This window comes from Salarias fasciatus, chromosome 5, assembly GCF_902148845.1.
Source record: "Salarias fasciatus chromosome 5, fSalaFa1.1, whole genome shotgun sequence".
NCBI classification, from domain to species: Eukaryota; Metazoa; Chordata; class Actinopteri; order Blenniiformes; family Blenniidae; genus Salarias; species Salarias fasciatus.
This window is the reverse complement of record NC_043749.1, coordinates 7,237,987-7,253,241: the sequence shown is the minus strand read 5'-3', so window position 1 is coordinate 7,253,241 and position 15,255 is coordinate 7,237,987. Positions and strand designations below refer to the sequence as shown.

At 45.8% G+C, this 15,255-nt stretch overlaps 1 protein-coding gene across 1 annotated transcript; it reads right to left on the bottom strand.

Annotated features, from left to right (window-relative positions):
* Positions 1-807: 807 nt before the first annotated feature.
* On the bottom strand, positions 808-13,870 carry ccdc120b (coiled-coil domain containing 120b). The gene is made up of 11 exons (XM_030091891.1): positions 13,756-13,870; positions 7,455-7,604; positions 7,270-7,369; positions 6,795-6,925; positions 6,044-6,145; positions 5,820-5,940; positions 5,621-5,680; positions 5,324-5,477; positions 5,074-5,175; positions 3,945-4,982; positions 808-3,257 (listed from the first exon to the last, which is right to left on the bottom strand). Exons 3-11 carry the CDS (start codon positions 7,316-7,318, stop codon positions 3,161-3,163), a joined length of 1,854 nt encoding a protein of 617 aa, XP_029947751.1. The 5' UTR covers positions 7,319-7,369; positions 7,455-7,604; positions 13,756-13,870; the 3' UTR covers positions 808-3,160.
* Positions 13,871-15,255: the final 1,385 nt, after the last annotated feature.

Here is a 15,255-nt window from a genome sequence, read left to right as displayed (position 1 = left end):
TATCCACAAGCACTTGATCAGTCACTTACTGTGCACTCAGTTTTGTTCATTGTATATTTTGGTCATTGAGAAGAGTTGTAACTTGTGCATCTCCTTCCATGTGAAACACTTAAATTCTCCCAGTCTGCTCAAAACTCGTCAGAAAGCAGTGTCTGGTCAGGTTGATATGGGAAAAAAAAACAAAGAATATGTTTGCTTTTAGCCCAACTTGCCTTGCTCTTAAACTTCTCAAACCTGTATCACATTTCCTATCTTTTCTGTTGATCAGGATGCAATTTTAGCATTTAGCTCTACAGTGAGCTGGCTCATGGCAACAACAGGGTACTTAGTCATTAAAACAATGGCACATGTACGTTTAGCTTCTCCACATTTGAATATCATGTTCAATTTCACTCTTTTCATTTTGTGGACATGTCATCTCAAATTACACTTCATAGTTGAACATTCAATATGTCTGAAGGGGGTCATTATGTATTTTGAGGTGTTTTATTGAATTTCACCTCACACAGTTTTATTATGACTATCGTGTCAAAGGGCCAATCAATTTGACAAGTTTCCATCTGAAATAAGTGAGAACACTCATGCAGGAGGTTATAGGAGTCCATGCTAACAGAATGACTCAGGGGTGCTGGGGCTTTTACTAGTGAAATGCAGGGTACACTGGTCAAATGACGAGCTGACACAGTCACAAACAAGCAAAAGAAAGGCATCCAATCCCCTTATGCACAGCAAAACAATTTAAAATAATATTCTCTAGAATTTGCTGTATTTCTCTACTTCAACAAACGCATCGGACATCTTTTGTGCTGATTTTAACATGACACTTTATTTAGTAGAATGAATGCACAATCTCATACATACAGCAGAGAGCAGGTCTATTCAGTCTTACAGTCCTGCCTAAAAGGAGAAAACAGCTGTACTTAAATATCTTAAAAAAGAGGAATCAAATATCAACACATCACATGGCTGGATGTAATGGTTTTAACACGCATTACCAGTTCTCGCACTGATGAGAAAGAGCTACAGTAGATAGCTACAAAATGTTATAGGTTCATAAATATAATATAGTTTGAATACATTTGCTTTAGAGCTAAATTTATATCATTTACTTTGAACTTACAGAGTACAGCATATGAAAAATACCTTTGTGACCCCCAGTGCACAGCAGTTTGGTCTTTGATTTCAGGTTTCAACGAGCTGAAAGGAGCTCGGTGAAGCTGGAAACTGACGACAATGAACACATCGGACAGCAGAAGAAACCAGATAACATCGCACAGTGTGCTACAGTTTGGAACCGCATAACAGAACAGTATCACTTATGACGCACGCGATTACATTCAAATGAGTCCCGAGATGGCCAAGAATCAAGTATCTAAGAAGACAAAACAGTTCTCTAAAAATGACACACGAGAGAATGTGTTGCGCTGTCACACCAACACAAATATTTTCCACTTTCATTAAAGGTTTCATTTCTTTTTTAATTTTCTGAAGTTTACCTTGCAGAATGCTGATGACGATGACACAATGTAAAAGACCAGCAAAACATACAAATCTAGATCTTTAAAAAAGTAGAAAAGAAATACTCCAAAGAAATGACATGAAATCACTGCAGATATACCAGCCAGCATGAATTATATCATAAACGGATTCCCGGGTGCGAGACCTGCTCACACCGTCATTCAGCACTGCAGCAGCCCTGTTCTGTCCACACCTTCCACCGCACGCTCTGAACCAATTGAATAGTGCTCACTAGGGGGCGGGACGGGGTTAATCTGATTACATACGTCTCGTGTAGTTAGTCAAAAGATTACATTGTTAGTACGGGAAGAAAACATTAGCTTGAAACTCATCAGTACAATTTTACGCTTATATATACATCCTAGGTAGACCTTCACACGTCGATGCTGACAGAAGTCACTTTTTCTTATTTTGTCCCATTATGAACCCTGTCTGAACCTTGCAACTGAGCGGTGACAACTTTAGAGGGAATTAAGGCTTAAGATGTTCGTAAAGTGCTCTGTATGACTCTCAAATCTGTCACAGCGACGAGCAGGAAAAAACTGAATTGGTACAATAACTCGCGGTCATACAGTCAAGTGTCAAACAGCAGGTCTCTCCACGGATCTTATTATTCTGTCCAGGTCAAAACAGAGAAAGCTACATTTGCCAGTCAGCACCGAGCTCGATCTAAAAATCAAATTTCAATTAAAAAAAATAAAACATACCTGACATCATTTCAAACACTCTAAATTTGTGACATCCTCAACGTTTTTCAGCTTTTGATTCGAGTTAAGTTCACAGAGGTTTAATGCTAGCACTTTAAAGTTCTCTAACCAAGGTTTAGTGCTGATATTTCATCATTTTAGGCACTCCCGTCTGCTACACCGGTATGCTACAGTTCATGGCCCATTTCATTTTATCAAACATGAAAAATACAAATGGCTATGAAATCAATGGCAGATGAGGGCTGAATCCATTTGTTTTGTTTTTTTTTTTTTTCAGTTTCATATAGTCTACAAACACTTCCACTGGCATGTAATAATACTTTTAAAATGAAGTGAGCTCATATAACATCTCTGTTTAATCACACAATTAATGAACGATAAATTACCTCTTTAATATAACTGTTCTTTATATCTCAGAAGATACAAAATAGTAATTTAGAGTTGTATATATTCAGTAAAAAAGTATATCTGGGGAAATTTTGGGAGTTAGGAGGGAGAATCGTACTGCTCGTGTTAGACCGGAAGTATCGATAAATGAAGAACAGCGTGAACATACTGGTATTAGATCCTCTGTAGGTTGGCTCCAGTGCACGTCACCGTGAAAGCACTGGGTGTGAAGTTCATAACTGGTACGATCGAGTATAACAAGGGGAACTTGCCAAGGCTTTTTTTTTTTTTTTTTTCCCAAACTGTACAGCCACAGTTTGTCATTTCACTCCAGTCTCTTTTTGCTGAGGTTGCCACGTTTTGCGTTGCTGTTGAGGTCACATTGTATCAGCTTGTGTGGGAGCTCGCCTGTACCTCCTGCGAGTCTGTGTGAGGCTTCAGTGTTTTTTGCTCATATGATGCAGCAGCTGTGTGTGTGTGTGTGTGTGTGTGTGTGTGTGTGTGTGTGTGTGTGTGTGTGTGTGTGTGTGTGTGTGTGTTCTGCTGCCTCAGACCAGGGTTCCTGGGTCTGCACTGGGCTCCTTTGGGGTCACCTCCTGGGTCTGTGGATCTGGAGTCTCTTGATAGAGGGAGAACTCCATCGACCTGTGGAAGAGGCAAAACTAATCAATCCATCACTGTTAATACAGGAAGTCGTCAGTCGGACTTGAAGCCTTTCAGAATAAGCAAACAAAGCATAGGCCAGTTATGGCTCCTGTCCATTTTATTTGGTGGGCTGTAGAATTAGAATTAGAGCGCGCACCGGCGGACGGTTAGTGGAAACCAAGTGAGCTGTGCCTGAGAGTGTGTGTTTTTGATCAGGAAGTAATCCAGCCTGGAAGTTGGCACGTGGCAGACGACAGAAGGAGACAATGCTGACCCAGCACAAGGTGGGAAGAAAAAAAAAAAAAAAAGAAAGAATAACGGAGGCCGTAAAAGAGGATGACAGATGGATTCGTGGGCAATCTAAACAGAGGAACGGCACATCCTCTGCTAGAAGCCTTGCTGCCAGCTCTCGCTAATACACTTGGCAATAATGCCCAGCTATTGATTTAAACAAATGACATATGTAATTTTTTTTTTTTTTTTTTTTGCAAAGATGTGTTTCCAGTTTCACAACTGTTCTTGTTTTTGTTCTTCATGCCGTTACGTTACAAAACAATGATCAGGAAAATCAAGTGTGAGTGTGTATGAGGTTAATTATACATCAAGACTTGTTTTTTAATGAAATCTTTGTAAAAATTCTTTTGTTCATCTTTAGTGTTCAGCATATGTAGTTGTAAGAGTACTGACCTTCCGTGCAGTGGGTGACCGTGGAAGCTGGCTGATTGGGGCATCTGAGGCCGCTGGAGGTTGGACGGTTCGCCTTGCACCGACTGAGCCTGGTGCACCAGGGGATGAGGGTGTGACAGGCGGGAGACCCCCGCCTCGTGACCCTTTGCAGCAGCGGGAGGATAGCCGAGAGCGTTCCTCAAGTACCAGTCCCTCAGCCCCTCCAGTGCCAGGGCTTTATGGAGGCTTCGAGTCGAGTCTTCCGGGGTGGGGAGCGAGAACTGCGGCGGCCTGCGGCTGAAGGAGGGACCGGACAACTCGGTTTGGTACGGATGCAGGTTGGGGATGGAGGATGTGGTGGTGCCAGAAGCGGGAAGGGGAGACTCGTACGCCGACAGCAGAATTGAATCTTGTGGATGTTGCTGCAAAGGAATAAATGGTCCACAAGACTTGGTTCTGGTTACTTTGACCCTGCGTAGCTCGGCCTGAGACCCTCTGAGGACCATGGGGCTGTAAGGAGGTACAGCAGTGGGAAGGTGCACCTGGGAGTGGGAGAAGCCGTTGGAGTGAGGAGGCACGGCTGCCGTGGAGGAGCGAGGAGACGACATGTCCTGCCAGATCCTGCCTGTGGACTGGTACAAGTGGTGCTGCACCTGCATCCTCTGCTGCTTCCCCCAAATATAATCCATCAGGAGCTCATTGTAGCCCCCGCTGGCCGCCCTGCCGCCCATCGACAGGCGCATTTTCACCGGGTCCACAGAGGGGTCCGCGTGCCTCTCGGGGCTGCCCAGGTGGATGTGCCTCAGCTTCCCGTCAGTCAGCGTTTCCGAGCTCTTGTACGGCCCCCCTCTCTGGGGCATCCCGTTTCTGGGCGCGGGCTCGTCCGGAAGGCTGGATCTGTCCAGCAGGGCCTCGGAGCTGTTGCTGCGTCTGGCCCGGGAGCTGTACGGGCAGCTTCGGCGGTCCGAGGAGGAACCCTCCGGAGCAAGTGGAATCATGTACGGCACATCCAGGCTGCCGGACCACTGCTTCAAGCCGTTTCCATTTGAAGAATCTGACCTGCGGCAGAAATTAACACAAGATTGGCTTATGATAGGAACCAACTGAGCAGCAACGTTTCAAGAAGAAGAAGCCTGGCCTCACAGATTACCTGACATGTACGCTTATTGGAGCAGTCCGAGCCAGAAGAGGAGTCGCTGGAACACTTCGGCCTTCAACATTAGAAGCACTTCGAGGTAATGAATGAGTCGGGCTGTGACACGAGGGAAAAAAAAAAAAACAGCAGAGTTCATGTTTAAATCCCATGATTATATGCAGACATGTATGACACAGCATGCGCGTCAGCAGACGGATCAGACAGGCTCCGCCGCCTGGAGCGCAGGTCACCGCAAGATAAGCACCTAACGGAGCTCGTGACGGAGTTGCGGCGTGTCCTCATCTCGTAGTAAATCTCTACAGGAGACAGCTTCCTGCTGATTCTGTGGTCCGGGCTGCCCACGGTGAGCCGGGGCTGAGACAGAGAGCGCTGGTCAGCAGCCACACTCGGTGACGAGTCTTTTGGGAGAAGGAAACATAAAAAACTGTGTTTTAATATCCCCCACACACCTATGATTTAAACCTTTCACTGTAAGCAGAATAAAACTCGTGTTTATAGCGCTCCTGTAAGCGCAGTCTTAACGTTTGACACTCACACTCACCATTATCATGTGACGTAGAATCTGACATTGAGCTGGTGCTCTCCGACATGACTGTGTCTTCTGAAAGATTGAATATAAAACAAAAAAAAGACAGCTTCACGTTTGCTGAATTTAAAATACAACAGCATTTTTTTTTATTCCCCTTATAAACCGAGTATGCTGGTGTGATAAGTCTCAGGGTGTGGGCTGTTCGGTGCACCTGTATGACAGCCCCGATGGACCGTCCTCTTGCTGTTCGGAACATTCCGGTCCGACTCCGAGTGTCGGTGCAGGGCACCGGTGAAGATGGCTTTCATCTGCTTTCTCTGGGCAGCCTCATCCTGCGGCCGGGGACAGACAGACAGTCACGTCACAACACAAGATCCGCGCGGCGGCGTTACAGCTGCTGCGTAAACACAATTGATATGCAAGGTGTTCACTTACCTCTGCCTTGGTGCCGGGCGCCAGGCCAGCTCTGCGCTGCACCGGTGGGGGTTTCTCTCCCGTCTCCAGGGGGAACGCACGTGGCAGCTTCCCCGTCAGCTCCTGTAGAGGACATTCATTAGCTTCTGGTAACTAAAGTCCCACTCTCTGGAATGTGTGAGGTCTGAGGCGTTACATGAAACGATTCCTCCTAATGGATGGATTTCTCTGAACAATCGTCCCTCAGACGGTTCATTACACTTTAGCAGATGCACCAGAAGAAACGCCGCTATCGCTATTCACCTCTGAAGCAGAAACAATAATTCTGATGAGGAGCGGCACTTCAGACTTTTAAGTGAGCCGCGCGAACAAAAGAACAGACAAGTTCTGAATCCAAAAATAGACTCGGGGAGACGGAGTGAGTCACTGTGCATACAGTTAAAAATATAGGGATGTGTTACACAGCTGGCGCTGAAAAGCTCAGCCACAGCTGCCTGTGGCTTCATTAACATGCAGTGACAGCCTCTCGGGAGCAATCCAAAAGAGATGAATATACAACGCGTTATATGTGAGAAAATAACTATTTTCAACAAGTTGCCAGGTGCATCTGGTCTTAAATGATCAAATTGATTCAGGAAACAACCAGAATGTAAGTGGTTTGAACAACCAAAAAGATACATATGCATCGTCCCAGGCACTAGAGATGGATGCAGGCAGGTCGGATGTACGTTTAGCTTGTGATGGTTTCAGAGATGCAGTGAGAGCTGCTCACCGCTTCCTGCAGACACACTTGTTTGAGCTCTCCCACCCTGGCGTTGAGGAGCGCCTCCAGGGCCTGCTTCCTCTCTTGCAGAGCTGCAACCCTTTCCGCCTGCAGCTTGCTGTCCTGGCAGCCTTGAACATCTTATGCAGCACAACAAGCAGAGAAACGAAAAACATGAGCTCAATCCTTGGGAAAAAAAACAAAAAAAAAAAAAATCAGATGTGAGGCACTCAGACAAAGACGACTGAAGAAAACTTTGATTATGCAGTTTCACAGTGCCTTGTTTTTGATAGCGTGTCAGTTCTCAGGGTGTTTTGATGAGCTTATCTGGCAGCTGTGGTGACAGGACGCGAACAAAAGGCCTTCACATGTTTTTTCAGCTGGATGTTCCCTTGAGAAACCCAAGCTGATAGATTGGTTGTCAAGGCCTGTCCTGACACGAAAATCTGCATCTCGACAACGGGAGGAGTCATAATTAACTCACCAGGAGCCCCCAGACCCATGGATGTGATCAGATGGCCTTTGACCTCCATGTGCTGTAACTGCGGGGACTTTACGACTCGCGCTCCCTCCCACCACCTCACCTGGTGAATACGAACCGCAGGGTCAGCCGTGGCTGAGAGGCATTAGCAGAATACATTCAGGCTCTGGCACTGTCTCTCCTCTGACCTTGCAGCCATGTGTTGTCTTGAGGTGAACATCGAGTTGCCTTTTCTCGGGAGTCAGCAGGAGTTTCTCATGGGTGAGTCCGGGATCAGACGACACAGGGGACCGCCGGGGGGGTCGCTGCACCTCCGTTCAGGTGTCTAAAACCGAATCCTTAAAAAAGAATAAACATCAACAACTGTGATGAGAAATGAATTCTAATCAAAAGTAATCCATTATCGAAACAGCAACAATCGAGCTTTACAAAGATGTGACGCAGTATTAAATCTGATTTTTAAAAACACTGCATTTAATCCATTTCAAAGTACGTTTACATAATCATTCTGATCATTAACTTACCACAGTCTCAGAGTCACAGTGCTACGCTAAAATTAGCTCTTTGATCCAATTAGTAACCTATTAATTTGCAAAGAGAAGGGGAAAAAAAAAACGAGACAGCATAAGTAACATTAATAATTCATGGTCAGATACAGAGCGAGATACTCAATCCCTGTGTGTTTTATGTCTCCAAAGCTCAACAACTAGCAGCAGAAAAAGGAAGGGGTGCCAGAGGAAGAGAGGCAGAACAAAGTAGAGGAATAAATAACAAAGCCTGGGAATAAATGTAATATTCAGCAGAGTTTCTTCTTCTCCCATAAATATCAAGGATAACAAGAAATATACTTTGTAAAGAGTTACCTCTACTTGTCAGACCCTCTACCTGTTTATCTTTTCACAAGGAAACATCAAAATCATTGCTTTAGACAAATTAAATTAAATTAAAAAAAAAGTTGTAAGTCTAACACTTTTTTTCATATCTGTAGCCAGGTTCTGGTATGTCATGTTCACTTCCTTCAAAATACTGGAGCTTCATTACAAACAAACCATTTTTTCCTAAAACCCAATAGAGACTTGACATCTAAAAATAGCGGCGTCATTTTCTGCCAGAAGCCTCTCACTCATCGCTTCTCACAAATCGCGGCCATAAACCAGCATCTTGCTGTCCTCCTGCCAGTCGCGTAAATCATGAAACGACTCCATTCAGCACACAGATCCAGACGAAAAAGCCTCAAGGGCTCGATCAGAAACACCCTTCCAAAGACTGCTCCTGCCAGCATCACATCTTTCAAAAAGGAAACATTTATCCACCGTTTAGTCAGAGCAGCCGCCTCAAAGCTTCGCTCACGACCCACCAGCTTCTTTGGCTTCTTTTTTTTGTGTGTGTGTCCAGAAACACATCGCACCGTTATTCAAGCTCAAACACCGTAAAGAAGGAGTCTCACTTTCTGTGAAGACATACTTGACATACTTCCTCTGAGTTTGCACTGGAGCTGGACTAACTGCTGTTTGCTCCTGTACGTGTGAAAGCCCCCCCTCTTCCTCCTCCTCAGCATGCTTGACCTCCCGGTGACAGACGAATTGGAGCCTTCCACACAAACAAATGGCAGAATTACGACTCCCGCTCGGACAAAAGCTCATCATATGGGCACCCCCACACACACGCGCACACACACACACACAAAAACCGTGTCCGTGGCCATCGAAATTCAAGTTAATCTAACACACTGAGGCAGGTTCTCACCTGGGAGTGTGAAGTTGGTTTTGTGTCTGTTCTCCGATGAAGAAGCAGAGCGGCAAACCCTCAGAGAGAGGCGGTCAAGACGAGACGGACACGGACATTTGGTATTCATCTGGCCCGTCGCTGGGCAGCTGAACGCCGGAGCCAAAAGGCTGCCGTGCCTCTTAAGAACGGCTTTGTCTGGCAACACAAACATTTGCTTGGAAATTCGGTGCTCACTAACATGCATCTGTAATCCCTGGGAAAACAATCCTCTGACTTCAGAGATCCACATCAGAGGACGCGGTTTCATTCCTTTCAAATATTATGTAATCGAAATAATCATCTTTCTGTATTTTAAATCTGTCTGGAATTTTGAATAAAATTTAAAAAGGAGATTTTCAAACCACATCTGACGTCCTGCCTACAGTAACGTCATCCTCCTGGCTGCGCAGGCCTGGCTTTAGTGACCAGCGTCTCTTTGAGAAGATGAAATAATATCTGCAGTGAAGAAAAGAATTCAAAATATTATTGTGATTGTTGAACACTGCCAGTACCTTTTTTCATAATCAGTCATTTTTAAAACATTTTTAAGCCACTCAAATTCTTGGAAACTGGATATTATTTGCTAATGTTTGAAGCCTTTTCAATGTAAATAAAAAACTAAATCTTAATTATGTGCCATTTTTTCATGAAAAAAAAAGGCTGTGCAAAAACCCACATACTTTATGTTGCATTTAATGAAAACATCTCTCAATGGAAAAGAAAATCTCTGAAGCCTAAAGGATGGAGATTCCTATACATTACATTCTTGTTTTTTTTCTAGCACTGTGCATCATCTGCATCAACTGAGTCAAATGACCAGAACACAAGTATTATTCCAACAAGTATGAAGCAGAACTACCAGTCATTTTCACAAAACGTAAAAGTCCTACACCGCCTGAACCTATCCCACTGCCCTGCACTCTCATCTTCATCAGCTGAGAAGCTACAGGAGAAAATGTAGAAGTAGCATAATATGGCCACTTGACAGACTAATGCGGCCTTTTCTTCCTGCGTTTGAACATTTCTGTGCGTGTCTGCTGCTCAACAACCATCTTTATCTGATTGGAAAGCCTCTCCTTCAACAGCCCTGAAGCTACGGACACGCAGCACCGGGTGTTTGTGATTTTGCACCAGCCTCACCGTTTTTTTTTTTTTCAGCTGCTCTGCAAGAACGAAATCAACCCAAAACAAAACGCAGCACAGTAGGGATCACTTTCTAGCAGCAGCTAAAGGAAAAGTAAAGACCAGGTGCAACAGGTCACACTTGAACTAAAATGCCTTTTAACAAATAACACACCTGAGAGGATCCCACAGTGCTAACTCCTTAAACATCTGGTGTGCAGATGTGAAGGTAGGACAGCCCGGGACTGTCTCGGATTTCACAGACAGCCTGCAGGAGGAACAGGGACAATGAAGAATCAGATAAACGGAGTCAGCGGGTTCAAAGGAAGGATCGGGGGCAGATACGAATACAGGAGACTTGAACGCCGCACCGCCATCAAATGCATGTTGACTTTGCGTGTGTCGGGGCTCTGGATGGTGGTGTAGATAGCGCTGAGGGAGCCGTGCTGATTAAAACATGAGCTGTGCGATGAGAGGGAGCTGCCCCTGTGCAGCTCGCATCACACGAATGCAAATCAGGGAGGAGTTTAATATTCAAGTCCGAAGGGCTAAAGCGAGCAGCCTGGAGGTGGGTCCTATCCTCCCGTGTCGACACAAGGAGTTGCGCTGCTCTCTATTCTCCTTAAAAGCAATACATACTACCTTGCAACATTCACAGCAAAGCTAAATTCCTACAGGCAACCTCTTTTTTTTCTTAATCCACTCTCTCTCATCCCTTGACAAACACAATGCCCCCCAGCTATTAAAGAGATTCACTCTTTCTGCTGTCAGCTTTTATCTGGCCCAAGAGTCCCAGAAACAGGATACTGGTGTCAACAGCATTTATATAACGCATATATACATGATTTACAACCGCCTTGCTCTTAAAAATGTTCCGGCGAAAGCTTCCACAACAAGCTCTTATCTGTCGCTCCTCGTGTTTGTTGCCGTCTTCGGAGGGGAGCAGCTGCGACGCCGGAGAGCAGCTGAAGCCTCACCTCCAGCCCGTTACGGACAGGTGAGACGGGCCGCCCTCATGTTGACTGTTGGTGTTGACACAGCTGTTGCCGTTGTCAGCCTACACATGGTGACCAGAGCGCGGTTACGACCGCGCACCTCCTGTCTGGCGAGCGGGGAGGGTCAAACGGCCGCTCCCGGGGAGAAAGTAGGACGTCTGCAGACTTGTGCGGTAAAAACGTCCCGAGTCCTACAAGGCCGGCTCCAGGGACGCGCCATGAAGAGGACACTTCGACATGTCTGACCTCTGAACTCCGCTGTGCTCATGTCTGAGCGCAGCCTTTATCAGCATGTTGAATCCCAGACAGAATATGCTGGAAGAAACTTGACAAAAAAAGACGTCATTCAAAAGTCTACACATTTATCCCATTTGGATTCAACGCTGGGAGGTGACCCTCCTCTGCCCCCACCCCCACCCCTTCTTCTTTTGCTCTCCATATCCAGATCCAGACCTCACTTATCAGCTCACAGCAGGGCAGCTTAGCCTCGCCGTGCCGCTCCACCGTTTCACCTCCCCGGCCTTGACGGCTCACCTCTGCGCGTTTTAACACCACAAACGAAACAAAGCCAAACTGATTCCTGTCCACCTGGATCCCGCTAAGCTGGGGTGAAGGCACCGGAGGGGAGGAGTGCTGAGGGGAGTAATAAAGAAAGGAATGTGCTTCTAATGTCCGAGGAGATTATTCCTATACATACATTTTCCCTCTGCTCTGTAACACCTGGAGGGATTTCTGTATGTATTTCCAAAGTAGTTTTCATGCTCTGCGCCGACTGTAATCCGCTTTGTTGACGTTGGAAACAGTACAAGGCTTTTGTTTCATTGGAGCTTATGAAGGGCGCCCACCGCCATGCGGGTACATCTATTACTACACTGTAGCAGCTTGATCATTTTCTTCTGTGTTTTTTTTTGAAGAAATGTAGGTGAAATCTCTCTGCTCCCGCTGCCAGTTGGATACGCCGTGGGATTTGATTCTCCGGGCTCGCACACCGAGCTACAAGGCAGTTTGGACCCGGCTTGAAGCACACGTCCATTGTAAATCCACCCAAATGGTTTACTGAAGAGGACCAAACTGAGATCTAGGGGGGGGGTGAGTGTGTGACGTTTCACACTCGACACTAAACCTGCGAGTCACTTACTGCTGTGTGTTCAAATTGTGTCAATTCATGTCACCTTGACGGTGCAAAAAAAAACTTTTGTCTTTGCACGAATGTAGGTCAAGATCTGATTCCAGACTAGGAAAACCTTTTGTTTTCCTAAAAAAAAAGAAAAAAAAAAAGAAAAAAAAAAAAAGTAGAACACCAGACTTCTTCAAGGCTACAAAAACAAACATCAGCATGTGTCCGGATCCTCCTGATCGAGATGTAACCGAGCCTGGATGATCCTCTACTTTCCCCTGAAACAAAGCGCCGAAAACAAAACCCCGCTGGCGATACAGTCATCCATCCCTCGACCCCCTCACACACACGTTTTCCAGGCTGGGGTCCCCACTGAGAGGGAGCAAAGGCCGAGCACACCCTGGACGAGTTTCCAGTCAAATACAAAACGGAGCTCCAGAGAGGAGCTCCAGAGATCTCTCGCTCCCACAGCTATTAATATTTCAGGTCCTTACTGCGCTTTATGTCTTCGTAGTCACGGCCGTGTTGTTAACAAGTGTGAATGTGTTTCAGCTATACGCACAAGAGCATTCCCATCACATGACCGCCGGAGAATCACTTCAACATAACATGCGACTTGAGCTGCCAGGGAGAACATGCAAACTCCTCACTAGAATGGAAACATGTATCATCTTGCTGTGAGACATCAGGGCAGACTAATGCTCTATCAGTTCTTGCTGGGAATAAAAATCCAGGGAAGAAGAAGAAGTGAAACACCTTGGGGCACATGCGATGCCCTTTGTGAATAAGCATCCTCACATCCTGACAGACATTCCTGCTCAGGAATCTTTTAATAACAGGGCTTTAACGCGGCTGCTGCACGGAATCCCCTCGATGAGACCAGAGGAGCCAAACAGGCCCCAGACAGCCGGCAGTGGCAGGACCTTCTGCCCAATGCAGCAGCAGCAGCAACAGGGGGAAGTTGTGTGTTCCCACACGGATCTTCTAAATCTCCAAATATGCTTGCAATCGTGACAATCCTGCCTTTTTTTTTTTTTTTTTTGCAGCGGGCATTGTGATCCCCGTGCACGCACAAACCAGCGAGACGCGTCGGCTGTCATTGCATTGGCTGTGCAGACGTGTTATTTCGCCCCAGCGTGGAAAGCATAAAGCATGTGTTCCCACGCCGAGCCCGCCGGCTCGTGGGGGCTGCTGCTGCTGCTGCAGCCAGCCCGCATCTGCATGGTGGACGCAGACGGGAAAAAAAAACAACATTCATTAACCAAAAGCTACAACAAATCGCAGGTGTGTCACGATGATGAAGCCGTCCGTTACCGTGATCGCGCTTCTCTTGATTATCAACAGCTCGTGGACTCACGTGCAGGCCAAGACGCTATTTTTTTCCCTTTCAATCTAAGAATGTATTCATTTGTACGCCCAGTTAGGATAGAAAGGACATCTTGGAGCAGAACCCCCTCTTCCTCCTCCTCCTCCTCCTCCTCTTCTTACCAGAGAGCATGACCGATGCCTTCCGAGGTCTCCGCGCTCCTCTGTAGCGAAACCAAAGCCGAGCGGAGGCTTCAATTAACAGAACGTGCGGTGATCTGGAAGCCACGCAAACAGCCCCGCCGCCGCCGCCGCCGCCGCCGCCGCGCTCATGGTGGCTCCGTATCCCGATTGTAATTCACGCGCAGCTCCGCGACCCCCGCTGCTGCTGCTGCTGCTGCTGCTGCTGCTGCGTCGGAGCCGCGCTGCGCATCTCAGCAGAGCCGCTCCGTCCGCCCGAGAGGAAAAGCTTCTCCCCCCCCCCCTGCACCGGATGAAAACCCTCGCTTTACACCGCGGCACGGACACACGCCCCTCCCAGATGTTTCACGCCCGTTAATGAGCGCCGACGCTCAAACGCGCCGTCCAGTTGTTGCACAGGCACGCGGGCGAAATACATGTGAGACGTTCACTGACACTTCCACAACTACTTTCCGGAGACGGGCTCGACAGTTTTTTTGTTTATCTGCGGGGTATTTCCGTACGTAAATAAAATATTACAACAGTCGTGCGTCTGAAATTAACTTTAAAAGTTCAAGTTAAAATTGATTTATGTGTAATGAATAGAAAATAATTAGAATTTTCAGGTTTGAACAATTGTGATGACATTATTCTCAGTTTGAGGCTGAATTCTCTGAGGAATTTGAAAGCGAAGGTTTTCCTAGACTCTTCCCTTCGTCCCAAAACATGCATTTTGTTTTCACAACCTTGCATCCACAGCTGGGATTGGCTCTGAGGTGAATGAAGATCAATCATTACACAAAATGAAAGCAGTTTGACTCAAACTGTCTTAAAATCGAACTTCTCTATTGTCAAGTTTAAATGTGCTTGTTTTTCTGGAATAAGCTATGTTGACACATTTCATTTAAATGGAATTCATGGTAAAATGTACAAAATGGCAGAACAAGCTCACTCCATACAGCACAAAGTCATACCCCACCATCTGTTTCAATGAAAGAGAAAATGATATAAAAATAGCCTCTGAAACATTTCTCTTGATAGTACCTGCTATATTCTCATGTTCACACATGCTGCCATGGCAAATTTCAGTTTGAAAAAACACCACATAGATAAAATAAAAAAAAGAGCAATAAGTGCAAATAAATGAGTGTTTTGGTGTTCATTTCCTTTTGTTTGGATTGGGTATAAATCATAGGTAAGCTGTGTAAATATTTTTAATAAGTTTAACACATTTTAAATTCAAAAAACGCCTGTTAGCAGTTTTAACCTTCTTGAACAATTTAACAATTTAAAATAGGCTTAGATTATCAACTACAAGATGAATCTGAACTCCGAATACTTGAAATGTTTTCCTTTGTACCATTTTCTGCTAATGATGGCAATTAATTGCACATCACTTCAACTGTTTTGAATTAAAACAAATACTTCTCATGGTACGGTTTGCCCTGCAAGTTTTTCAAGCAGCTGAGTGCGATTTAAAAGACGCGCTCTGGTTTCCACTGA